The sequence below is a fragment of the Uranotaenia lowii genome, chromosome 2 (assembly GCF_029784155.1).
Source record: "Uranotaenia lowii strain MFRU-FL chromosome 2, ASM2978415v1, whole genome shotgun sequence".
Classification (NCBI taxonomy): Eukaryota; Metazoa; Arthropoda; class Insecta; order Diptera; family Culicidae; genus Uranotaenia; species Uranotaenia lowii.
In genome coordinates, this window is record NC_073692.1 from 2,957,202 (window position 1) to 2,983,005 (window position 25,804).

The 25,804-nt window shown below is 35.3% G+C and overlaps 1 protein-coding gene across 9 annotated transcripts; it reads right to left on the reverse strand.

Moving 5' to 3' along the window:
• On the reverse strand, positions 1-25,638 carry LOC129743690 (capon-like protein). 9 transcript variants are annotated; one of them, XM_055735785.1, is made up of 10 exons: positions 25,571-25,638; positions 23,634-23,890; positions 9,509-9,580; positions 9,099-9,194; positions 8,616-8,783; positions 5,179-5,341; positions 4,644-4,744; positions 4,334-4,507; positions 4,073-4,195; positions 766-2,907 (listed from the first exon to the last, which is right to left on the reverse strand). In XM_055735785.1, the coding sequence occupies exons 2-10, from the start codon at positions 23,736-23,738 to the stop codon at positions 1,957-1,959; spliced, it is 1,953 nt and encodes a 650-aa protein (XP_055591760.1). In that variant the 5' UTR covers positions 23,739-23,890; positions 25,571-25,638; the 3' UTR covers positions 766-1,956. The 9 variants fall into 9 exon arrangements, with proteins under 9 accessions (XP_055591763.1, XP_055591756.1, XP_055591760.1 ...); XM_055735786.1 differs by lacking the exon at positions 25,571-25,638 and adding an exon at positions 25,436-25,453; XM_055735783.1 differs by lacking the exon at positions 25,571-25,638 and adding an exon at positions 24,096-25,376.
• Between the last annotated feature and the right edge of the window lie 166 nt (positions 25,639-25,804).

Consider the following 25,804-nt stretch of genomic DNA (forward strand, 5'->3'; position numbering starts at 1 on the left):
ACGTCGCTGATCATAAATTCTAGTGTTTTCTTTGAATCAGAATTTCAATTCCAGATTATAAATTTGACTTTCAATTCTTATTATTCCAGTGCCTCAATCAAATATATTTTGAATTAGCCTTTGGAACATTTCTCATTTCTTCCACTTTAAGTATTGTTCAAATAAAGTGTTGCATTCCGGACGTTGATTTCGACTGATGTTTCTTGTTTTGAGTCTTGGTTTTGAGTCTTTGCTGCCTAAAGTATTTGAGAAGAAAATACTTTTTAAGATTTTATTCATAACCCTAGTGTTCTGCTTCGACATAAAGAATTTTTTCTGTTAGACACCACTGTTTGCAGTGAACTGTTCTAATTTTACAAATAATTTAATATTATTGCCAAAATTTGTATTAACTTAATTTTATCGGAATCTCTCTTGATTATTTTATTGAATAAATTGTTCTTATTTATTGTGAAAAGCTGATTCTAGAATGTCGTTACTTTACCAAGCTTCATGCTTAGCAATTTTTTCCGTTTTTTCACGTTCAATTTACTCCACAAATTGCTAGTACCTTCGATCAATAAGTATTCGTCGCACAAGTCAACGTTCTGTCGTTGATCTTTGGTTAGACTGTCAGTTATATCTGCTTCGGATTTCTGATTTTTCTCTGATCTGGAATCGCCCGACACAAATCCACTTTCAGGTCTCGAAAGTGGTTGTGTCTGATTCGTCCATTGTAGTTGATGAAACCACCGCGCTACCTTAGCTGTTGAAGAGAGCTGTAAAGATACCGGTAAAAAAGATAGGATTTTTTTCAATAGATTCGAGATGTTTCAACGTTTAAAATAAAAAAACTCTTATTTACAAGACCTCAAACGTTCCTGTTTCCTCTACCTCTTATTAAAGTGCTAACAGTTGAGTCGCCGCGAATATTACGGCTTTCCCTTCAAATAACACAAAATAAACAAGTAAATACACCCGGCAATATGAAACTTCCCAAGTAAAATTATTCGTTAAAAATACCAACGATAAAAAAAACTGAGGTACAAATTGTCATAACCAATCTTCCAAGTGGTTTGAAGAAATTATAAACAAAGATTTTGAAAAAAAATCTATGTTTTCGACCAATAAATCTACGAAAGGTGTTCATTGAAAGATTCCACCGTGATTCGATTTAAAGCATTTTTTCGATCGCATTATTAAAAAAACCGTTTCTGATGATTTGAAGAGGTTGCAAAAATCTTATGTATTTTTAGCAAATCTCTGTGCCGATAATGTACTGAAATGTGCACTGTGCCGAAGGCGGTATCTTTGAAAAAGCACTACTGGCACAAGGACTCGAGCTCCCAACCAAAATGATGCATGATCACTACATTCAAGCGAAACAAGAAAAACATTTTATGGAATTTCCTTCCTATTGGATGATTCATCCCAGAAACAAGAAAAAAAAACACAGCGCCGTAGGGAGAGTCGAACTCAAATCACCAATTATATCGTCTTGCCAGTCCGACATCTTAACCAGTGTACTATTTGAAGGAGGTATTTGGGGATATTTGTCATAAGATTTCTGCCACCGATCAATCACAAAAAAAACGCACAGCGGTGGCTTCCTTGCGTTTGTAATTTCAATTCGGATTGATTCAATTTCCAGAATCTAGGGAACTTATTCGACATGACCACAACGGCACTTGTCCAGGAAAATGGTTAGGTAAAGACTGGATTCAACCTTGCCGTAATCTAGTGGACTATTTTCGGTATAAGGCTTTGTATAAAGAAATGAAGATAAACCACGATAAACCAAAATCTAAAGTACATCATAAAATACACCAAAATCATACATATGTGCGTGCATATATGTAACTATCAAGGAATGGATATGTTGTGCAATGAACTGCTAGTAATTTTTTTCAATAATCGTTTTTCTCTTAGTAACACATTAAATCAATAATAAGCAAGAACAAGTTGATTCTTAGGATTCTATTTCGTTGTGTGCCGAGCCCATTGAGTTCGTTGAACTTGACTCATAATTTGGCTGCGATTGGGAACTTTTTCACTCGTGCTGCGTGTGATAAAGCTTGGCGTTGCAGGTAGCCTTCTAGTGGTCGTTCCACTTTCGTCGGTTACTTTCAGCGTTACCAGACTTGGAATGGAAGATTTTTTATCCTTGCTGTCCTTTAGAATTGAGATGCTTTTCGTGCTGCCTTCAACACTGGTGTCGCCAGACAGCTCTGAAAAAGAGGTGGATTTCCTACTAATTGTTTTAGGAAGTTCCAGTTGTTCCTTGGTGTCAATAGGCACGATCACTTTAATTTTACCGTCAGCGTCCATAGTAGTGAGTGTTCCGACTTGCGAGAGTGGTTTTATGAACTGTGTTCGGGGTCCATTCCCATCATGAGCTACTGATGTATCGTTATGGACAAACGAACGTTCCTTGGAGTCGCTTACAGATTTTGTTGGAAGTGAAGACTTCTGATGATCTCCTGGTGATGTTGCTGCGTTCATTGATGATGCGTTAGTGGTGGCCGCATTTGCCACATTTTTAACGTTACTAAATCCTGCAGCATTCTGATTTGTATATATAAAATTATTCGGTTGATGTTGAGTATTGTTCACATTAGCTGTCGGATATAACGAGTACAGTGGATTATAGTTCACGTTTGTAAGCTGATTAAGAATATTCTGATTCAACTTGTACAAATCTTGGACGGTTAAATTAGATGTGGGGCTCATAAAATTTCCAGTTGATTGGAAAGCCGCCATATTGTGTAATTTGTTGAGAGCTGAAAAACTTCCGCTATTCACATTACTTAATGGTTGATGGATCGCAGGATTTTGGTTTGAAGACAGGGGTTGTACTGTCTGGAAATGCTTGCCCAGAGCTCCCATGTTTAGGACATCGTTGATCTGTTGGTTCTGTAAATATAAAGACTAACAACAATAACGTTTAGGTGTGATAAAATTGTTGAATAAAATGCTACGGAAACAATATCAAACATATTTTTGTTCATGCTTCCCATGCACACTTACCTTTTCATTACTGGGCACTTTTATGAGAAATTAGTATGTTTCACTCACACTGAATGCAAAGGCTATCGTTAAAAACGTTATTTCCATTAAATACCTAAATGGTTTTTATTCGATATCTCACTTTGATATCAAAAACAGACAAAAAGATTTCAAACCAATCAATATGTGTTAATATTGCTTTATTTTTTTAAAATATTTTTATTGCGCACTTTGCAGTCAAATTACATTAAGTAGGTTTATTGTTTTTTTTTTTGACAAAATTTCCATGTATGGCTCTTTTTCTAATACATCTTTGAATCAAAAAAATACAGGTTTGAAGAAAAAACCACTGCCATAACGTGCAGTACGTATGCAGATTTAAACCTACTTAATAATTAAATGACCAGAATTTTTGAGACCGATGCCAAAATAATAGAAATAGTTGCTGATAGGTAAATGTTGAAAAAACTATCCGAAAAAAACCCTTTGTTTCATGATTTTTCTGATGATGTTTTCAATCTAAAGACTATTGTTCTGAGACAATAATTGAATACAGTCTGCAATAGTATTGTAGTCTGCAGCATTATAAAAAAATCAAATTGAATGATGTTATTCATAAGATTCACTTATACGACTATGACAGCGAATAAAGTCATATCAGGTCTTGAAGAGTAATGGCAATGAAGGATTAAAATATCCAAGGAAGACAGTCCCCTTATTGCCCATGGGCGGGGTGTCGGATTTCAAAACAAAAATCCGAATAATATTTAATCTTCAGCGAACAGATTTGAGTATTAAATTTTCCCGTCCTCTCTTTGAAAAATATTAGAAGCCTCGCTGATTATACAAAGCACTTTCTAAGTGTTTTTTCTTGATATTCAGATGACGCATACTATTTGGGTTTTTTTTAAAATATATATGCTTAAAATATAACATATTTTGAATTACACAGTACATTATTACATTTGCTCAAGTTAAAAAAAAAGTTCAGCCAGGGTTATCGAACGTGTAAAAAAAAATCTTTTGTTCAAAACGGTTAGAAAAAACATAAGCCAGTATATGATTATTTCAAAACCGTTAAACATACCTGTGGTGCTAAACCTATAGCAGTAGAGGATAATCCAGGTCGATCTGGTTCATGATACCCTCCAATTGATGCAATGTGCTCCAACAGCTCTCTGTTCTGCTGTAGTAGTTGCTGAGTTCTTGCCTAAAATATGTGTAAAAAAAAACATCAGAAGAAGTGAAACCCGATATACATGTTTGTTGAAAGATTTTGTCACTTGAATCAATTTTTGCAAATTAACTCCGGTTGGAAGTGAGCGCAGCTACAAAATAGGATATTCACCTGTGCTTCGATTCTAGCATTTGTTTCGGTTATAAGTTGATCTCGAACGAGCATGAGTTGGGCCACCACCTGCCTGGTTTGTAATTGTTGATGATCCAACTGCTCTCGTAAGCAAACAACTTCTTGTGATGCTGATAAAGGTGTCTTTTTTAATGTTGATTCATTTCCATTTTCCTGGTAAAAAAAAATTAACTAAGCAACAAATTCAACAAACTTTTAAGTAATTTTTAATAAAAAAAAAAGTTTAAAAAAATACCTAAACGTTTAGAATTTGTTGTATGAAAGTTAAAAACTTATTGATAAAACTTACTTGTGAAGGCGGTTGTGATGAGTACATGTTAGATATCGAAGACATATCTGTTTTGTTGTTTTTACCCGGCAGTATAGCTTCATCAGATTCCGAGATGATGTCTGTTGGTAAAACAAGAACAGTACAATACGCTTTTATGGTTTTTTTTGTAAAAAAAAGCTTCCAGTGAAGAAAAAAAACTTTTTGATCTTGTGACTGACGTCATTAGACGCCTTGATTTAGTATACGACTGATCACAATATACCAAGACTGATTTAATGTGACAACCTTGTCGTACACGCGAGATGCTCGATTTGAGCTACTCTGTGAAATATGATTATATTTTCGTTTCAATCCATTTTACTCAACATGAAAAAGATATCTTTGTATGGGTCATGATTGCTTTGCGCATGATCAAACACTATTTAGAATTGCTCAGCTCCAAACAAGAATTTGAATATAGGTTTATCAGAAGATAAAAGAAAAAAAAAACGATCTTTAAAGTCGCAGACTTTGGATTTACGTTTGCAAATATCGCAAAGAAACATCCACTTACCTTTTTTGATATTTTCTTCATCGCTTATTTTATCTTGATCTGAAAAATCACATAAAGATGCTTCGGACGGCTCGTCTGCTATCTCTACGCTGTCTTGTAACGACAGTTTATGACACACTTCGAAAGCTTGCCCTACTGTTCGAACGATACGCATAGCTTGTGACTAAAATCAAAAAATATAAAATGTAGTCCGAATTATAACCGATTTTATTACATGTAGATGATGAAATGCTTTGTCTTGTTTACAAATTACCTCTAAATCAGAATCAACACTTCCACTACGTGGTCTAATCATATCTGTATCAAGATATTCATTGATCATTGAGTCCGCAACAGGTTTTCGACTTCTTGGTAATGTGTCGCTTTTTGTTACAGGTTCGTACGAAGGTTCTTGGAAGCAAATTTTCCTGACCATTTTTTTATCACAATAATCTTCAGCTGGATGTCTACGAAGATTATTGTTTGTGTTTGACTCATTTGCTTCCAAATTTCCGCTGTTGTTAGCAGTTCGATGATCAATTGAATAATCTCGTGATAATGTGGGCCTTGCAAAATAAGCTTTTTGATTGGATTTCTTTTCATCGATAGGTACTGCTGTTTTATTATTTTTTGTGATATTTTTATCAGATGCAGTACTTGCAGCATGTACATTCAAATTTTTATCTTCTTTTGATATTTTCCTTATCGGAATTGGTGTCGAATCGTACAATTTTCGATTATCTTTTATAGAAGATGTTTTCGGTTGTGGTCCTTTTGGTTTATCCCTTGACAATTGATCGTTAGGTTTATTTTTGGAGTACCTTTGGTTGTCTTTATAATATAACACGTCATTTTCCTCATTGAAGAGAATATGTTTTGTAGCTGGACTAGATGGATTTATCAACTTTCTTGGTCCTTTTGAAGGCGTGACAACTTCATCTTCATAACTTTCATCATACTCCTGCATATTTTGCATATAGTTGTAGGTTTGAAGGTATTTTTCGTTGTAAGATTTCGGACGAGAATCATAATATTTGTCAGCATATTGAGCATTATCTCGAGTTATGTAATGCAATCCATCCTCCATAGATCTGCGAAAATCGTATTCTGATCTATAATTGCCATGAGATTCTACATAGTCTGTATTGTGTTTACGCTGTGAAGTTCCTTGATTGTGGTATTTACTGATTGTGATCTCCTGGCCAGGTTTTTTCTTAATAGCACCCGTAGATGTTTGTTTCGTTGTTGCTGTAAAGTCAGATTTAATATCTTCTTCATTTTCTTCTTCATTAACATCACTCAATTGGGACTGTTGTGATTTAATCTTATCCTTTTTCACATTTTTCGGAATATCTTTGTTCTTACTCTTGGACCAAGAAAAGAAGTCTAGGGAATTTTTATCCTTTGGTGTTTTTGGACTTCGTGGTGGAGTCGAGAAGCTTTGTTCCGAACCTTCTGCATTTGTCTCCCCACAAATCACTTTGTTGGCGGAGTCTGCTGACGGGCTCGACGCATTTGAGCCACCTGGTACGTTTTTGCTGCCTTTCAATACGTCTCCCAAACTGCTTAGCGTCGAACGAGCTTTGCCCATAACATCATTTTGTAATTGTCGCAATGTAGATTCATTTTTTCGTTTACTATTGGGTGATGTTAAAGGGTCTGCATAGTCTAGCTGAATATCTTCCGATTTTTGTTTGATCATTTTTGCTAATAAATATTTGCCTTTAATCCAGAAGCCTCACTTGGCATCTAATTAACGAGAAGGCAAACATCTGCAAGTATTGTTGCATCTAGTTTTTATTCTCATTGGCCGTTCTTCTTCATTTAAAGTTTTTTACTGCTCATGAGATTTGCCGTCAAGCTCTAGCATCACACATGTGTATTTATACATCATTCATGTCAACCGTAGACAACTTCTATTATTGTTGTTGTTATTTTTAGATTTCTTATTATTATTTATTATTATTTTTAATAATACACTTGGCGTAATAATATTCCGTTAGAAGCATTCAGACAGTACCGACGACATTTAGCGTACATCAATTCAAGATTGGTTTTATGTATGTGGTCCTGTCCCGAGTTTCTTATAGCAGACTGATGTGCTGTTACGAAATTATTTTTATCCTCAAAACAATATTGTGTAAAATGATGCTTTATCATGGTTTGATTTTGAATTTATTGCTTAAACACCATGTTGCGTTTTATAAAAGTTGTTGATCCATCTTATTCGAAGCGTTTATTCACATGAACCATTTATTTTATTTTGGTCCATTTTATTTTATTGCTCAATTTGATCAATCGTTGAATGGAAAAGAATGGTCAATGTTTTGAGAACGACGTTAAGCGGTGCTCATTTATAATATTTTCCTTCTCCGCGGCTTTCCCAGTTTATTTTTAGCACAAGCTTAATTTTTTATCACTCTAGAATTCCACAATGTCACATGATTTCTTCTTCTTCCATCTACCCAATCGGTTTCTAAATGCATCGTGACGAATTTGAACGTTCTTTTCTAGTCGTTATATAAGTATGCCGTTTACTTTAGGCTAATGCATATTGCAGGTGATCAGCACTTTTTCGAAAAAAAAAATCGCGTTCCGAAATGTTATAACATAACAAAAAAATGTGCAGACGTTTCCAGTTCCATTCTTGCGCGATGCCGGGTTTTTAACTATTCGTTTACAACCGTAGGACCGGATTTTAAACGAACGAGTGCATCAAATGGGTCTAGCCACTAACTGGTTGCAATATTCGCAACAAAAAAACTATTATTCCACAACAAACCATACTGGTTTGAATCTATGTACGCACTAACCGTGAGTTATTCAGATTGAGAAAAATCTCCGTCTTCTTCGCTTTATGAATTTAGGTATAATTTTAAAACTCTGCTTCATAAAATCGTTCGTATACAAGGGTGCGCAGGTTTTTTCCTCCTCCACTGACCACATGTGTGAGTGAGTCAAACTCTCTCCGAATCAAAGTCAATAATCATTTAAGAAACAGGAGAGTAACAGCGAAAAGCAAAAGCAATATTCCACAATTCCTACATTACCGCGCAAGCTATCGGGAAGAAAAGTCGATATATGTATCTCATACTCGAAAGGTGTCTACCGCGTTTACGACCCATCCATAACAAGTGTTTGAAAGGTATAACTAGTAGATGTTTTTGGGAAATTGTGTACCTACTCGTTGATGGAGGTTCCACACTAGAGTAGTGTGGAAATGGTGTGGATGGAAAAGGTGAAAAGTTCTTCAAACGCATTTGATTTCTCCGGAAAAGATCGACGATGTACCTACTTATTTTCATGAAAGAATTAGAAGCTGTTTTAAATTCTGAACCTCAACTTTGTACAGTCTTTTAAATTCTTTATTGTATCCACATGTTTTGGTTGTGTTTGTTATTCTGAACATTTGAACAAGACAAAGCAGTGAAACATATTGCATAGAATAAATCACTTACCTTTTTATTAGTTTTGAACACACAACATCTGAACACGTCGCTACTGCCATCCCTGGCAATATAACTGAATATCTTAAGATCATTACTGTCGTGTGATACGTAAAATATTCGATAAATGGGATGATTGAGGATTTCCAATTCCGGGGGCTCATTCCAATGATTTTTTTTCTATGAACGATTTTTTAATTAAATAATTGATATACATATGTTTTAAATGGCTTTTTATTGAGGCCTTAAGAATCAGAGCGGTAGAAGTGTAATTTTTTTTTTTTAATTTTTGCCAACGATTTTTCATGACTTAATCTTTGATTTCTCTTATCTTCCAAGTAGTGCATACGTAGGTTAATCTAATGAAAATATGCATACGTAAAACTGTGCGAAATGAAAAATATGAAACGTATTTTCTCGGAAGGTTCTTTAATGCACTTTAATGCACCCTCTGGTTCTGACTGAATTTGCTCGTGCGAATATAATATAATTTACCTTTCTTTTTTTCCGCTTCATGTTGACTCTAACACCATCCACAGATACTATAAACGTAATTTTTCTTTTTTTGGCGTTTTGTACTTTGCATTCATACTATGAAATAAAAAATGGGAAAAAATTACTGCAATTTCAGAAGCTTACATCTTCCGTAAAATTGGTATCGATCCTAATGAACTTAAAAAAACATTCCTATTACCAAGCTCTTGGAAATACTTCACAGGGTTCCTCTAAAATTTACAAGTTTTTGCAAAAGATCAGGTCAAAATGTAGTTCTATAAAAATTTTATCAATTTTTGGAAAACGTTTTAAGGAATTTTGAAACTATGACCATTAGGTTAACATGAATACTTTTCTGGTTTTTTCAAAACTGCTCCTGGGTGAAATGCTTGCGAATGAATAAATCTTACCCGTATCCTACGCATTGCTTGCACAATTTCAGTTCTGCTACTAGGTCGTGTAACCGTTTGCCATCCGATAAGCTTAAAAAAAAGATAAGAAACGAAAAGGAAAGAAAAGAAAAGAAACTAATCAGTAAAACAATTAAATATATACATTTAGGAAGATTACTTATAGATTACAAACTTTAATTGATTTTTAAATATTCAAAATAACAGTGTGGCATTTCCAACTTATAATCAGGCGGTGTTGGTAGACTCCGTTCCCAAAAATTGAAAAACAATCAAATAAATTCACCTTTATAAACACCTCCAGAGGGGCCGTTCACATACCACGTGGACAACTTAAGGGGGGGGGGAGGGGGGTATGGAAATGTCCACGCTTGTCCACGGAGAGGGGGGTAGGGGTTTGGGACATGTCCACGTGGACATACTTACTTTCAAAATATTTTCTAAAGGTGAATAAATATTAACCCTTCGTTTCATAAAGTTACAAATTTGCAACAATTAATTAAAACTGTTCTAAACTTCACATTTAGCTAAAAAGTCATTTTTTTTTTCGATGGGAATAATATTTCTAATTTCAAGATCACGTTCAATTAAAAAAAAATATTTTTAGTTTTTAAAGGAACAAAAAAAACCCACTTGAATCTGAAAAATATGGAATGTGGAAAAAGCCTAATTTTTCAAATTTTTGGCCTAGTGTAATTCATATTGAGAATTTTTTTTCGACTCAAAAAAAATATTTTCGTATTCCCATTAAAGTAATTTACATAATAAACAAAATTTGAAATTTTTTTTTGTTTTTTCTTTGATATAATGGGTTTTCAATAACTGTTGCAAATTTGCAACACCATGCAACGGTAGTACCCTAGTTAGTTATATGGGTTCCATAGTGTGTTTTCGAAACTTGCATCATTAAACAGTGTATTTGTTTCCCGATGACAGTGTTTTCGTTATTAATGATTTATTATCATGTTAAGGCCGTATTAAGAGGGGGGGGGGATGAGAAAAATTAGGCCCCCCCCCCCTGAATGAAGAGGGCCCCCGAGGTGGAAAAAATAAAAGTTTTGCTCTAAACCGTTATTAAAACTAGAAACATATTATTAAAAGTTCAAAATTTATCAAATTTTAAAATAGGACGGGTCCGAATAATTAACTTATTTAGGATTTGTAATTCAGCGTATGTAAAACACATTTTTTGATTTTTTTTCCACGGCCCATTGTTATAACAAATACATATTTTGAATAAAAAAAATTGTCGGATGCCTTCATAACTTGCAAAATAAGAATACACCAATTTTCAAAAGTTCTATATTATTGAACGTGATTCAAACTCAAGTACGGGGCTTTATCCAGAGAGTTTAAAAATCTAAAAACAAACAACGAATACGCTTTTTTATTTTTCCACTTGAAAATTCAGTACTATCTGCCAACATTCGATAACCGAGGCTTGAAGTATTGCTTTGCTTTTTTTTTCTTAGAGATGAAAGAATGATTTGATTGAAAATTACAATGCTCATTATTTTTTACTAAAGTATGAGCCGTTTCTTATTATCAATCGACGAAAAATGCTCTTTATTTATACTATTCAACCTTTTCCTGGAAGCTCTGGAAGTGGATTTTAAATTGAAACTTTTTGTTCTTGAATTTAGTTTTATTTTTATTTCTTTTTTATTCTTAAACTGATTTCAAGTTTGAATTCTAATTTTAGAATCATGTTCCAAATTCTAATGCTCATTCCGAAGAAATCTTTATTGTTCTTTTAATTTTGCCAACAAATGATATTTAATAGTTTAATGTAATTTGTAATTGGATCATTCCTTCAAAACTAAATTGAGACTTTGCTCTTCAATACTCAAGTTTGTTTATTAAAACTGGCATATAGTTATGGTATGATTTAAGATTTAGAATCTTTATCAGAACCAATTTAAATACATTTTCGGAATTGATTTGTGTTGATTTGTTCAAGGTTATGTTCAGAAAAGTTGTATAGGTAAGAAGCTTTCCATTTTGCCGCCGGTCGTGGCCTAGAGGATAGCGTTCCAGTCATCTAAGCCAGAGTCCATGAGATCGGATCCCGATTACGGCACATATAGTGCTCATTCCGTGGTCTGGTGGTAAGATGCTAGCCATAAAATCCTTGAAAGATGTACGCCTTAGAGATAAGTAAATTAGATCTCTTCAAAGAAACATGAAGTTTCACTGAGATCCTATATGTGTGTGTGTGTTCGGTTTTTTTAGCACCTTCAAGCAAACGTAAGGAATAATTTCCTCAGTAGGTGGTATATTATCGCATAACTACTCCTAGCTAATTTCTCGAGAGTCTTTGTAGTCTAGTGGATAAGCTGGTGCGAGTCTGGTTCCGATGTGCCAGGCTGGGTTCGATTCCCGGTATCGGCGAGACAACTTTTGAGTTCGAATCCCATAAGAAGCCGACAGGTAAAATGTGTTTCCTCTTTTAACTAATTATATGCATGTTTAACCAGCTTCCAGCTGGCCAGGTATATACACGGATGCCGGAATACCTCTAAGTAACCTGATTGACTCGTTTTTTCCAAAATATACCTACATACGAAGCCATGGGGTCGGTCCAAGAATGCATGTGAGCACATACTTAGGCAGAAACTGCGGTGAATCCGTGCACCCATGGTGGAAAACCAACATACATAACAACTCCCAGCTAAATTCTTAACTTTCCGGTGTCCAGAAATCTAGATTTGCGAAGTTCCTGTGCGAAAACTATGATTAGTGCAAAAGAAATTAGGAATAAGCATTTATTTCCAGTTGTCGAGTGTGAAGAAAAAAAGGTGTAACCGTTTCATGTTGTTGCAAATTTGCAACAATTAATATTTTTGCTAAATAACCGAAATATGTGAAAATAATATTTTTTCCTTATTTTTCCCTTCATGTATTCATCATTGCGCACTATTGAGAATTTTTTCGAGAAAAAATAAAAAATCATGAAATGAAGGGTTAAGATGATTAAATCAAAATCTTAAAATGGCATACCTTTCCAGTTTAAGTTTAAACTTGAAAGCAAGTGATAAATATGATAATTAAGAAATATAAATTTTTAAATTTTTTTTTATATCAGGAAAATCTCATTCGGTTTTACAAAATCAGCCATTTCTATAACAAAAAGGCAAAAGTGGGGTTTTCTAACTGTCAAATTGTAGGTATTCCAAATAAAAACTTTTTCAAATGTGTCCACGTGGACATCTGGGGAGGGGGGTAGGGGTTAGCCAAATGTCCACGCTTGTCCACGGAGGGGGAGGAGGGGGTCAAAAATCTCATTTTTCTGTCGACGTGGTATCTGAACGGCCCCAGAGAGAAACGAAAATGCATTCAAGGATAAAAATTTAACAGCTTTACCTAACAGCCTTGTTCTTTTTCTATTTATTATTTTCTTCATTCAGATTTTTCATTTTTCTTCATTCAAATTTATTAAAGGAATTTCAATTCTTCAAAAAAATCTATTGATTATCTGTGGGCTGAAATCGAAAATCACTATTTCTGCAACAGATAAAAGCTTTTCAAGTGAATACTAGACATATTGTCAAAAAAATTTCTTGGTTGTTTCTGAGAATTTAACGACGTAAACCATAACCACTATAAAAATACCAAATATTTCATCAAGTTAAAATTTAAAACTCGCAGTTTATTTTTTCAGTGTGTACAAATCGAAGTTTTTCCTTAAGATACTTAAAAATGGCTCAAAGGGTGGCAATGGATGTATGGGAAGAATTTTATGATTTTATGATCTTTGGAAACCGACCATATGCATTATTCGGTATATTGGCCCAAAAAATTTTTGGTCACAAATCGACTCGAGGGGTTTAAAAATCACCTAAGAGGGGAAATTCGCAGAATCTGAATTTCGATACCAAATGACTTAGAAATGCATGAAACGTCGAGATCTGGTGTTATCTAGAAACGAAATATTTAGCCGAAGATCGACTTTCTGTAATTTTGGCGTTTTTCGGAATACTGTCCGTTTTTTGGAAAACCGACTAAATAAGTCCTACAAAATCGGTGTTCGGGCGATTTTTTTTCTTCAAGATAACAGCAAATGTCGAAGTTTTAGGAATTTTTGAGTCATTTGGCATCAAAATATTAATTTAGATTTTCCGAATTCCTTTGATCCTTTTGGTGATTTTTGAGGGTCAAAATCCGAAACGTTGAGCGAAAATCACCAAAGGAGGAACCAAAAAAAAATCGGAAAAATCAAAGTTTTAATTCTTAGGCTTCCGCAGCCGATAGTTCGTCAAGAGAAGGCATTCAAACTTCAGAGACCTACAATGCACTGTCAGAGATTCCCATACAAGCAAGCGGATAAACATATTTTCATATTTTTTTCAATAATTTGATGATCATTTCTGCTTCTTATGATCGAAAATAGTTGTGTCAGATTATTCCTTGACATATGAATACAATCAGATTCTTATAGTGGCATGTTTTGCTCGCATCGCTTGCTTGCATGTAAATCTCCCATAGTAAATGGACCGAAATCTGAATACTGGACAACTTTCGAAGCGCTCGAAATCTCTTCGTTGATGATGGTAGCCGCAGCTTAACTCTTCAAAACATGTTAGCACATACCTAAAACATGAATAAAATTAAGATTTCAGCCGGGACATATGGACACAAAAAAATATTGCGTCTAAAAACTTTGAAATTTTGATGCTATTTTCGATTTCGAGGAAACGGGGGTTTTAAGAAGAAAGTGTTTGTTTTAACACACACATTTTGGTTTTAGCTTAGGTTGCCAGAATTTTTATATCACGTATCCAGGTCAGACATTTTATTTGAAAATTGTCAACCAAAAACCCCGGGCAATATCTTGGTAAATTGAATAAATCCGGGCGAAATGCGGGCTTTTTTTAAGATATTCGGGCACCCGGACCGAACCGGAGTTTGTTTGTATTTTGTATTAAATATCCGGGCAAACCCGGATAAAATCGGGCATCTGGCAACTGTATTTTAGACCCTACCTGCACGGATAAAAAAGTCTGCTAAATAGTTGTTTTAGAAATTCGCATGGTTGCCTCTTTTATACCACTGATTTTCTATTTAACCTACCGTTTTGCTTGATCGTCATCGATATCTACGAACAAATAAGAATTGTTATGAAATTGTTTTGGCTAAATTTAGTTCTAGAATGTCACAGATACCACCTAAAATTCTGTTCCGCCAACATTGGAATTCAAGATTTTCGTTTGGTTCGGAAAATTGAAAAAATAAAAACAAAAGACAGAGGAAGTTATTTTTTTGGAGTTGTTTTTAGTTCCAGATTCATCCTAGGTAGGCCGAAAGCAAAGGGAAGTAACGAAATCCCCCAAAATGTCCCCAAATCATTTTTATCACGGAAGTTATTTGATATATTTTATAATGTTCTCTCGGTTAAACAAAAAAAATTGATTTTGACAATTTTTTTGAAATTTTGATCCAGGCCAGGATGGCGTTTTCTGAGCAAGGGTCCTGCAAACGGTTAGTCGTGGAGAACACAGCAGTAGCAAAATTTAAGTGCATTGCATTGGTTTAAATTAAAAATATCATGTCACCGATGTAAAATATGATTTAATTTAAAAAAAAACTCAAATGTGTTTTGTTAAAAACAAAAAAGTAAAAACATTTCCTGTTGGATTCTCGATGCTGATACGATCGCTAAATCAGCCATTTATCCTTTCGTGGCATCGCATAATTGGATAGTTGGATTAAACAAATTTTCGGGTCAGAACCAAACAACCATATTTTTATAACTGATAAATCTATAGATTTTACTGCGTTTGGGGTTGATGGGACGACTTTATACAGACTTGATGTTTATACAATACTTCAATTTTTATTTACACCATTCAGTAGGGGAGAGTGGGGTATCGTGGGCCATGGGGAAACGTGGGCCATGGGGAAACGTGGGCCACTTTTAATATCTCAGATGTGTGTTGAGATAAAAATCTCAAACCAACTGTCATCGTTGTCGCTTTGCGTGAGCATATATTCCTTTATGTTATTGACTGAAATACGCATCATATGCTTCTTTTATGTATCAAGCTAAAAAAAGTTAGAAAAATTTACTTACACGGATAAAAAACTCTATAGGTTGTTATCAAAATTCGTATGGTTGGCTTATCTATATCACATATTTTTGGTTGAACGCATAATATTACTTAATCAACATCGATAACTACAAACAAACTAGCGTTGATGTAAAGTTGATTTGGCTGTAGAGGATTTCTCAACCGCATATCGCTAAAATAATTTAACAGCTAGTAGATTTGGCTATATTTTCCTAGTCTACATTATAATATCTGATAGTTATTTTTTAAATATCACTGATGCTTGACTAGACCTTGAATTTCGTATGAATAAGCAAGTAAATTGTCTGACTTAGAGGAAAAAAAAGCCAGTATTTATTTCTCGTGAAAACAAATCAACCAACACAAAGCAGGAAAGTAAATATGATTTGTTTTTTTTCAGTTGATTTTCCTTTAAATTTTTTAAAAATGGTTTCAGATACATATAGAGATGTGTGGGTGCATTTTGACCACCGAGGGCCTATCCGGAAATGGAATAATAAACAGCGATGAACAAGATCGTTTCACGTAAGTTACATAGTATTCTTAATTTATCACAATCAAATTTCCATAAGAACTTTTGTTTTATTTCAGGGCGCCGGCAGTTCAACTTCCACCGAAAAAAATAATAAAAGCATTTTGTTTCAGGGCCATGGCGCTGGCTCCCCCAGCAGAAGCAAACAAAAATGATGCAGTGGTTGAAATTAAAATTCATGCCACTAATCGTATATATATAATTAAAATTTAAAAAAATAAATAAAATTGTTTCATATAAAGAGGAAAAATAATGCATTTTATCTGATCCAATTAATTTTATTAATATTTTGAATCAACGATTTCCCATGTTCAAGGGGAGCAGCATTTACAGTAGAAACAGCCATATGATTAAATAAAAATTCCTGTTGGATTCTTAGCATCGATGCGATCGCTAAATCAGCCATTAATCCTTTCGTGGCAAAGTATGATCTGATTGTTGGCTTGAACGTTTTTTCGAGTCAGAACCAAACAACCATATTTATGTTCATGTAGACGCGTAAAAAAACTGATAAATCTATATATTTTTCTCCGTGTACATTATTAAAAAAACACCCGCTAATTTCATCGATGGGGAACCTAAAGTGCATAACAAAAATATGCTCATACGCTTATGATCTTAGTTTTGTCATGATCTTTCACGTGGAAAAGGAATTTTTGATGAAATATCAATAAGTCACACAAACGCAACCAATTTTCAAATCATAACTTGTGGGGAATCGTGGGCCACACATCTTGAATCACCTATATTTTTATGTTTTTATACACATTCAGAATTTAAAATACGTTTTTCCTATCTGTGAAGTTTTCTTATGCCAAATGAAGAGTTATGAAAAATGTTTTGTCCATCCTATATAAGAAATTTTGCCAAAACGTTCGCGAGCCAGGTTTTGGAATCTATGCGATCATTCACAGCTCTCTTTTTTATTCCATCATCTGAAATTGTCTTAAAATTACGAATAAATTAAGAAATCACAGTTTTGGGTCAACTCATAAACTATACATGTTATTTGGTCAATTTGGATTTGGTGGCCCACGATTCCCCACCATTTTTCAAACTCCAAAAAATATTGCTTTTTTTCAAACAGTCAGAATTTGGGCAAAATAACTTATTAAAAATTTAAAAAAAATACCTTGTGATACCTTGAAAATGTAGAAAACCATACCTTTTTTTATTTTCATATCTTTTATAATATCTTTTATAATAAAGAAGTTAAGGAACAACGAAAAAAAGTGGCCCATGATTCCCCACTCTCCCTTACTATTGCGCTATATTTAGCATTCAGATGATGAAAAGTTAGAAAAAGTACATATTTTTCCTGGAACAAGTATGAGAGAATGATTCCTTAGCTATATCTCGTAACTGGAATGTCTTACAAAGATCAAATGTTCTAAACAATTTAATGTACCGATTTATGTACCAAATGGAACAACAATGCTTAAAGCTAAAAAAAAATTAACAAAATAATTGTTTGAGTTATTGAACTTTGTTTGAAAAATTTCAGAAAATATGACTTAAAGATGTTTTTTTATCACTTTAAAATTGTCCTTACATGGAAAAATTACAACAAAAATATTTATTCCAATATATCAATCATTCGAGTACACCTAGGTTTTTTTTTTACACGGTTTTTTTTTTACGCGGTTTTTTTTTACACGGCTTTTTTTACACGGTTTTCGGGAATTAACACGGTTTTTTTTTACACGGTTTTCGCGAATTAACACGGTTTTTGAGAGAAAATATTCTAAGTCCTTTTCAAAGGAAAACACTTAGAATCTTTTTGAAGTTGGAAAAATCTTATCTCTTAGACTAAGAACATGATACTCGAGACCTAAGACCTGGGACCTGAGACCTGAGACCTGGGACTTGAGACCTGAGACCTGAGACCTGAGACCTGAGACCTGAGACCTGAGACCTGAGACCTGAGACATGAGACCTGAGACATGAAACATTAGAAATAAGACATGAGACCTGAGACCTGGAAGCTGAGACAAGGGATATTAGACTTGAGACCTCAGCATGAGACATAAGACATGAGACCTGAGGCAAGAGACAAGAGCCATGAAACATGAGGCCTGAGACCTGAGACATGAGACTTTGGACCTGCGACCGGAGACAAGCTACTAGAATTAGTACCGCGAGAAACAAATTTAGCCTCGATTTCTACATGCGACCCCTCTAATGAAAGGTTTTGACTTGTAGATGACGAAAAATAGTGTCGCGACTTCGCTAGTACAAGCTACTAGTGTTAGTACCGCGAGAAACTAGTAAAACTCCGATTTATACTTGCGACCCCTCTAATGAAAGGGTTTGACTTGTAGATGACGAAAAACATTGTCGCGACTTCGCTAGTACAAGCTACTAGTGTTAGTACCGCGAGAAATTAGTTTAGCTCCGATTTCAACTTTCGACCCCTCTAGTAAAAGGGTTTGACTTGTAGATGACGAAAAACATTGTCGCGACTTCGCTAGTACAAGCTACTAGTGTTAGTACCGCGAGAAACTAGTTAAGCTCCGATTTATACTTGCGACCCCTCTAATGAAAGGGTTTGACTTGTAGATGACGAAAAACATTGTCGTGACTTCGCTAGTACAAGCTACTAGGATTAGTACCGCGAGAAATTAGTTTAGCTCCGATTAAGACTTGCGACCCCTCTAGTAGAAGGGTTTGACTTGTAGGTGATGGAAAATAGTGTCGCGACTTCGCTAGTACAAGCTACTAGTGTTAGTACCGCGAAAAATTAGTTAAGCTCCGATTTCAACTTTCGACCCCTCTAGTAAAAGGGTTTGACTTGTAGATGACGAAAAACATTGTCGCGACTTCGCTAGTACAAGCTACTAGTTTTAGTACCGCGAGAAACTAGTTAAGCTCCGATTTAAACTTGCGACCTCTCTAATGAAAGGGTTTGACTTGTTGGTGACGAAAAACAATGTCGCGATTTCGCTAGTACAAGCTACTAGGATTAGTACCGCGAGAAACTAGTTAAGCTCCGATTTCAACTTGCGACCGCTCTAGTAAAAGGGTTTGACTTGTAGATGACGAAAAATAGTGTCGCGACTTCGCTAGTACAAGCTACTAGTGTTAGTACCACGAGAAATAAGTTTAGCTCCGATTTCAACTTTCGACCGGTCAAATGAAAGGGTTTGACTTGTAGGTGACGAAAAATAGTGTCGTGACTTCGCTAGTACAAGCTACTAGGATTAGTACCGCGAGAAATTAGTTAAGCTCCGATTAAGACTTGCGACCCCTCTAGTAAAAGGGTTTGCTTTGTAGATGACGAAAAATAGTGTCGCGACTTCGCTAGTACAAGCTACTAGGATTAGTATCGCGAGAAATTAGTTAAGCTCCGATTTGAACCTGCGACCCTTCTAGTCGCAACTCTATTTTTCATCATCTACAAGTCAAACCCTTTCACTAGAGGGGTCGCAAGTCTAAATCGGAGTTTAACTAATTTTGCGCGGTACTAATCCTAGTAGCTTGTACTAGCGAACTCGCGATACTATTTTTCGTTACCTACAAGTCAAACCCTTTCACTTGACCGGTCGAAAGTTGAAATCGGAGCTAAACTAATTTTTCGCGGTACTAACACTAGTAGTTTGGACTAGCGATTTCGCGACATTGTTTTTCGCCACCTACAAGTCAAACCCTTTCACTAGAGGGGTAGCAAGTTGAAATCGGAGCTTAACTAGTTTCTCGCGGTACTTACACTAGTAGCTTGTACTAGCGAAGTCGCGACACTATTTTTCGTCAACTACAAGTCAAACCCTTTCACTTGACCGGTCGAAAGTTGAAATCGGAGCTAAACTAATTTCTCGCGGTACTAACACTAGTAGTTTGGACTAGCGATTTCGCGACATTGTTTTTCGCCACCTACAAGTCAAACCCTTTTACTAGAGGGGTCGCAAGTCTAAATCGGAGCTTAACTAATTTCTCGCGGTACTAAAACTAGTAGCTTGTACTAGCGAAGTCGCGACACTATTTTTCGTCAACTACAAGTCAAACCCTTTCACTTGACTGGTCGAAAGTTGAAATCGGAGCTTAACTAATTTCTCACGGTACTAACACTAGTAGCTTGGACTAGCGATTTCGCGACACTGTTTTTCGTCACCTACAAGTCAAACCCTTTCACTAGAGGGGTCACAAGTCTAAATCGGAGCTTAACTAATTTTTCGCGGTACTAACACTAGTAGCTTGGACTAGCGATTTCGCGACACTGTTTTTCGTCACCAACAAGTCAAACCCTTTCACTAGATGGGTCGCAAGTCTAAATCGGAGCTTAACTAATTTCTCGCGGTACTAACACTAGTAGCTTGGACTAGCGATTTCGCGACACTGTTTTTCGTCACCTACAAGTCAAACCCTTTCACTAGAGGGGTCGCAAGTTGTAATCGAAGCTTATATAATTTTTCGCGGTAATAACACTAGTAGCTTGTCTCAGGTCTAAAGTCTCATGTCTCAGGTCTAATCTTTCATGGCTCTTGTCTCATACCTCAGGTCTCATGTCTTATGTCTCATGTCTCATGTCTCAGGTCTCAGGTCTCATATCTCATGTCTCATGCCTCTTGTCTCATGTCTCATGTCTCAGGTCTCTGGTCTCAGGTGTCATGTCTTAAGTCTCAAGTCTCATGTCTCAGGTCTCATGTCCCATGTCTCATGTCTTAGGTCTCGTGTTTTATGTCTTAGGTTTCTAGTCTCAGGTCTTAGGTCTAATGTCCCATGTCTTTGGTCTCATTCTTCAAGTCTCAGGTTTCATGTCTCAGGTCTCAGGTCCCTGGACTTAGGTATCAGGTGTCATGTCTAAAGTCTCAGGTCTCATGTCTCTAGTCTACATTTTCAAGTCCAGGTCTTGTGTCTCAAGTCTCAGGTCTCAGGTCTCAGGTCTTAAGTGTCAGAACTTCAAAGCTGCAGAATTCGAATGGTCTTTTTTTACACGGTTTTCGGGAATTAACACGGTTTTTTTTTACACGGTTTTCGGGAATTAGCACGGTTTTTTTTACACGGTTTTCGGGAATTAACACGGTTTTTTTTTACACGGTTTTTTTTTACGCGGTACGTATATCAGTGTAAAAAAAAACCTTACTGTATAATATGAACTTTACAATAGCATATTTTCAAAGCAATGGAAATATTTCAACTTTTTTTTAGAAAAAGTTTTCAAAAATGTTGATTATGGGTACATTTGATCCCTTGAGTTCAAAACGGTATATTCTGCTTCTGAATGGATCGTGATCATTACTGATTACGAGATGACTAATATTTATCCAATGACTAATATTTGTCCAACAACTGTCTGAAGAAAAATAATATTTTTTTCTTAATTAAAGAAAATAGCGCCTTTAAGTATGCAATGTCTATAGGGTTGAGACAAAGTTATAGAATTTTCTTCGTCTGACACTTTTAAATTGAGAAATGAGAACAAACATGACCAAAATAGTCAATTGACATCCTATCTTGGGGTTTTGTTTAATTTTTTTCCAAGGATTAGAGCTTCCTGAATGAAGAATCAAGTCTCCTTCAATAGAGAATCAAATCTTCCTTAACTTAAAAAATATCGAATTTTTTTACTCTCATGAAAATGCTTCTAGTGCATCTACGGTTTCAAGTATCGTTCTAATTTTTGGAGCATAGAAATATAAAGTTACATGCTGTCAGAAAATGTAAAAGGGTGCGAGTTTCAATTTTTTTCAAAAAGATATGGTAAAAATAAGAAAAGGGGATCAAGTATCCTCACTCTCCCCTATATATTTTCATTAAATTCGGTTCGAGTTTTTTGCAACATATGTTACCCAAAATTATTATTAAACTAAGCCTGGAAATGGAAATGTCAAATAGAAACTTTTGAAACCATAATGATGCCTACTTTAGCTATCGTGGAGACATCAGCTGAAAATTTAGTTAGCAGCTTTCTGTTGACACCTTATTTTGGTCTCAGTATGCTATAGTTTTGGCCTCGCGATCGCTAAATGTCTCATGTCTCAGGTCTCAGGACTCAGGTCTCAGGTTTCATGTCTCATGTCTTAAGTGTCAAGTCTCAGGTCTCAGGTCACATGTCTCAGGTTTCAGGTCCCATGTCTCAGGTCTCAGGTGTTTTGTCTCCGGTCTCAGGTCTAAAGTCTCATGTCTCAGGTCTAAGGTCTTATGTTTCATGTCTCTTGTCTCATGCCTCAGGTCTTAGGACTTAGGAATATTTTCTCTCAAAATCCGTGTAAAAAAACTGTGTTAATTCCCGAAAACCGTGTAAAAAAACATTGGTGTATTTAATAAGCCCCGCTTACTCTTCAGTTAGGGACGCTGAGCAATGAGGCATAGTTTACTGGATTTATTAAGGTGCGCAGAATATGAGACATTACCTAAAAGTTGAGAGCAAATCATAACCAATACACATTGATACTACTTTTTACATTGTATTTGGTTTTATCGCCGCGAATGTTTGCTCTTGGATTTTATAGATTTTTTCGGCGAGTTATATTGCATTTTTTTTCCACATTATATCTCCAATCATGTTTCATTCATAACTATTTTGTTGAATTCAGCGGTTGGTCCAACTGTACATGAAATTTTGTGCGGTCAAGGTATTTTGAATCCTTCAGCGAATCAATTATCGAATAGCAACAAATACAAATAAAATGCGCTCATAAATAGAAATTGTACAAATTAATGTTAAATTATCATCTATATTTCTAACTACAAGGGCTAACTAATTTAGTCGTTGTTTGAGCTACACATCAACGAAACAGCTAAAGCATGTGTTCATTGAGAGACACATGCATATGACTCATTGAATCGCTATTTTCCAGGAAGTGAAGGAATAGGTGGCATAAAGAGAAGGCTCTCTCTACCTCTTTATTTGGAGGCTGTTAGCAGTTGCAGCTGCAGCATACTTTGTGCAATTTTCATTAGAGCGCGTAGATTTTAATCATTATTTGAATTGCTAGGAAATTTAAGAATTAAGAAATACTAATTTAAATTTAAAGTTGAAAACAAAAAGTTAAAAAAAAAGTGTCAAAATTTGATATCTTTATTGCCGCTTGTTTAGTCGAATTTTTATAAGCAGAGCCGACACTTTTAAATGCTCATTAAATATTTATATAGATGCTTTCAGGAACTACATTTTCTAACACACCTAGCTATTTCGATATTGTGTAAGGATAAACACTGATGGACAAAAGTATTTGACATTTGTAATGTTCTCTTAAAGTTTTTCTATACTTTTCACTTTTGATATTGACCTATAATAATTTCAAACTATTTTAGAAACTGTTTCACACAAAAAATATACGAAAACAATTGAATATCTCGAATCACTGTAAATTTAGAGATTAATAAAAGAGCATTTTCTTCAATTTATTTTTGTCCAACGCCCTTTTGCTCTTAGACAGAGAACATTGCTCAGAATCTATTCACATAAAAATATTTGAACATCGCAAACTATTTAGAGTAAAATGCAATGAGTTAGCTTGTGTTGAATACTTTTGTCCATCAGTGTATGTACTTAGCTACATACAATAAAAATAGAAATACTTACTCTTGCTGGGAAAGAAATTCCATTTCCGTAAAATGCTTGTTCAGGATATAGCGGAACCCGACTGTCTTGATCATCCTTCACTAAGTCGTAAGGCTGTGAAGGCATTTTACGCTAATTCCGATCAACTCTTTTCAACTACAGATTCTTTGAGCATGACAGAGTTGATTTGTACACCTTCAGCTGCGATTCCGTAGGTGATGTATTACACAAATTATCTTTCCGATATAAAAAACAACATGCTTGCTCAACACATTCCACTGTATAGATGAAAAAAAAAACACTAAAATTACACCTTGCATTTTGTCTTCATTTTAAGTTCTTAGTATAACACGAACTGATCCAAAGGGCACAAATTGCTTGCCAGCATCCAGATGTTAATGCAGAATATGAAGGTAGAAAGCAAGAAAACCCGAAACGAAATAACTGCGTTTTCACAAAATGAAGTATTGTAGGTGAAGTTACCTTCACGTCCCTTCACCACTCTTTCTGTCGATTAACAAGTAGTCCACGATCATATACAACTCGTATCGTAGCTCATTTTCTCCAATCATCACTCAGAACGCTCAGCATCATGCTGGGTCATTCCTACAGCTAGCAGATTCACATTTCTCGCGAGCCAGGTGTAGAAAGCACGGCCAAAAGAAAAGGTTTATGCTCCCGGGCCATGTTCCGACCCGTCTTTGCTATGTTTCGTTTGAACAAAAACTGGATAAACCGGTTCTCAAGCCCGCGCCGATATAAAAAAAAGCATAAACAAGAAGTAGAATTTAATACATGCTATCTGTATTGTCATATGCGCTCGTTCAGACAAAGAGAAAACATATGAAATATTCTGTTAAACGCAGTACTGTTCTAGTATACGTTTTAATTTAGCCTAATGTTAGTGATCCAGCCACCAACAGATACTAGTGAGTGAACCATCTGTGGAAAGTTGGTCGCTCAAAACGGATTTGAAGTTTTTCAGTCATATCTAGCTCAACGACATGATTGTGTTGGTACATAGTTAGTGCAAATAAGGAAAACATCTCTGAATTAGGAACTATTGAAAATTTCACCTAATTGAAAATCGTCTGATGAAGTACTGTTTGATTTTTTTTTCAATTTTTATTTTATTCATTTTTTCCAGGGATTATTTTTTGGAGATTCTTCAGTTGAAAATGAGTTCTATCAATCAATCAGTATCGGAAATTTGTAAGGACATAAAATTCTATTTATATATCAACTGCCATAACAAATATCGTCCAGAACAGCGAAAATGATCTAAGACTGCCATGATTGAGCAAATCGCGTTCAATCTAGAAAAAATTATTCCACCAAGATATTTCTGTGTCACGATTTGTACTCTATGCACATACAGATAGTAGGCTGGCGGATCTGAAAACTGGAAACGATCGCTTCTTGGAACCGTTAACGCACTTCTATCGATGACTGAATCGAAATGAGTCATTAAATCACGCCTTTCATTATGTCAATTCTATTAAGCAAATACCAATAGCCGAATAGCATAGATGAAATAAAGCAGTTTCCGGTGTATTTTGTTCCAGGTCGACTAGTTATTTTTCTTCGCTTTCCTCTATTCAAAATCATCAAGTGCATATGAATGTAAATGAAAATGCTGAAGCGTAGGATGAACACAAACAGATAATATCGGCACGGTACTCGCTGAATTTTAGTAAAAGTAACACTCGTTTGTTACTGTCTTTCTAGCTAGAGCATGAAGCATTGGTGCACAATATTGTCATTCATTAAAGTGGATCACTCATACAAGAAGCACAGTTAATGCTTAATTCAATTAAGTGTACATCATCACTCCAAACTATTTTTTTCGTGTAACCAAAATTCAATCAGCTATGGTATCTCTCACTTAAGACACTTTACTAAATTGATTTATCTACTTTGTATCAAACTCAAGTAAGATGGATTTAAGCTTTACACACCTATCTTGACAAACGCCAAACAACTGACTGGCTGGAAGAATATGAATGAGAAATGTTGAAGGTGTGGTGTTGAATGAGTTTATGATGATACGGATACGATACGCCGACGAATTTCCATTAGTGTGCGTATGTCCAGGTCCAGCCAGAGCATTATCTCGCTGGCAACCCGCACCCGCAGAGTTGAATGAAACATCTAGTACCACATATATAAGGGTGGCAATGGATGTACCGTAA

Excerpts from the sequence above, each read along its gene's own strand:
- LOC129743690 (XM_055735779.1), bottom strand. The coding sequence starts at position 6,859 with ATGATCAAACAAAAATCGGAAGATATTCAGCTAGACTATGCAGACCCT. Across the intron at positions 5,342-5,431 it reads GTGTTGATTCTGATTTAGAG|TCACAAGCTATGCGTATCGT; the intron begins GTAATTTGTAAA and ends TTTTGATTTTAG. Across the intron at positions 4,196-4,333 it reads ATGCTAGAATCGAAGCACAG|GCAAGAACTCAGCAACTACT; the intron begins GTGAATATCCTA and ends CACATATTTTAG.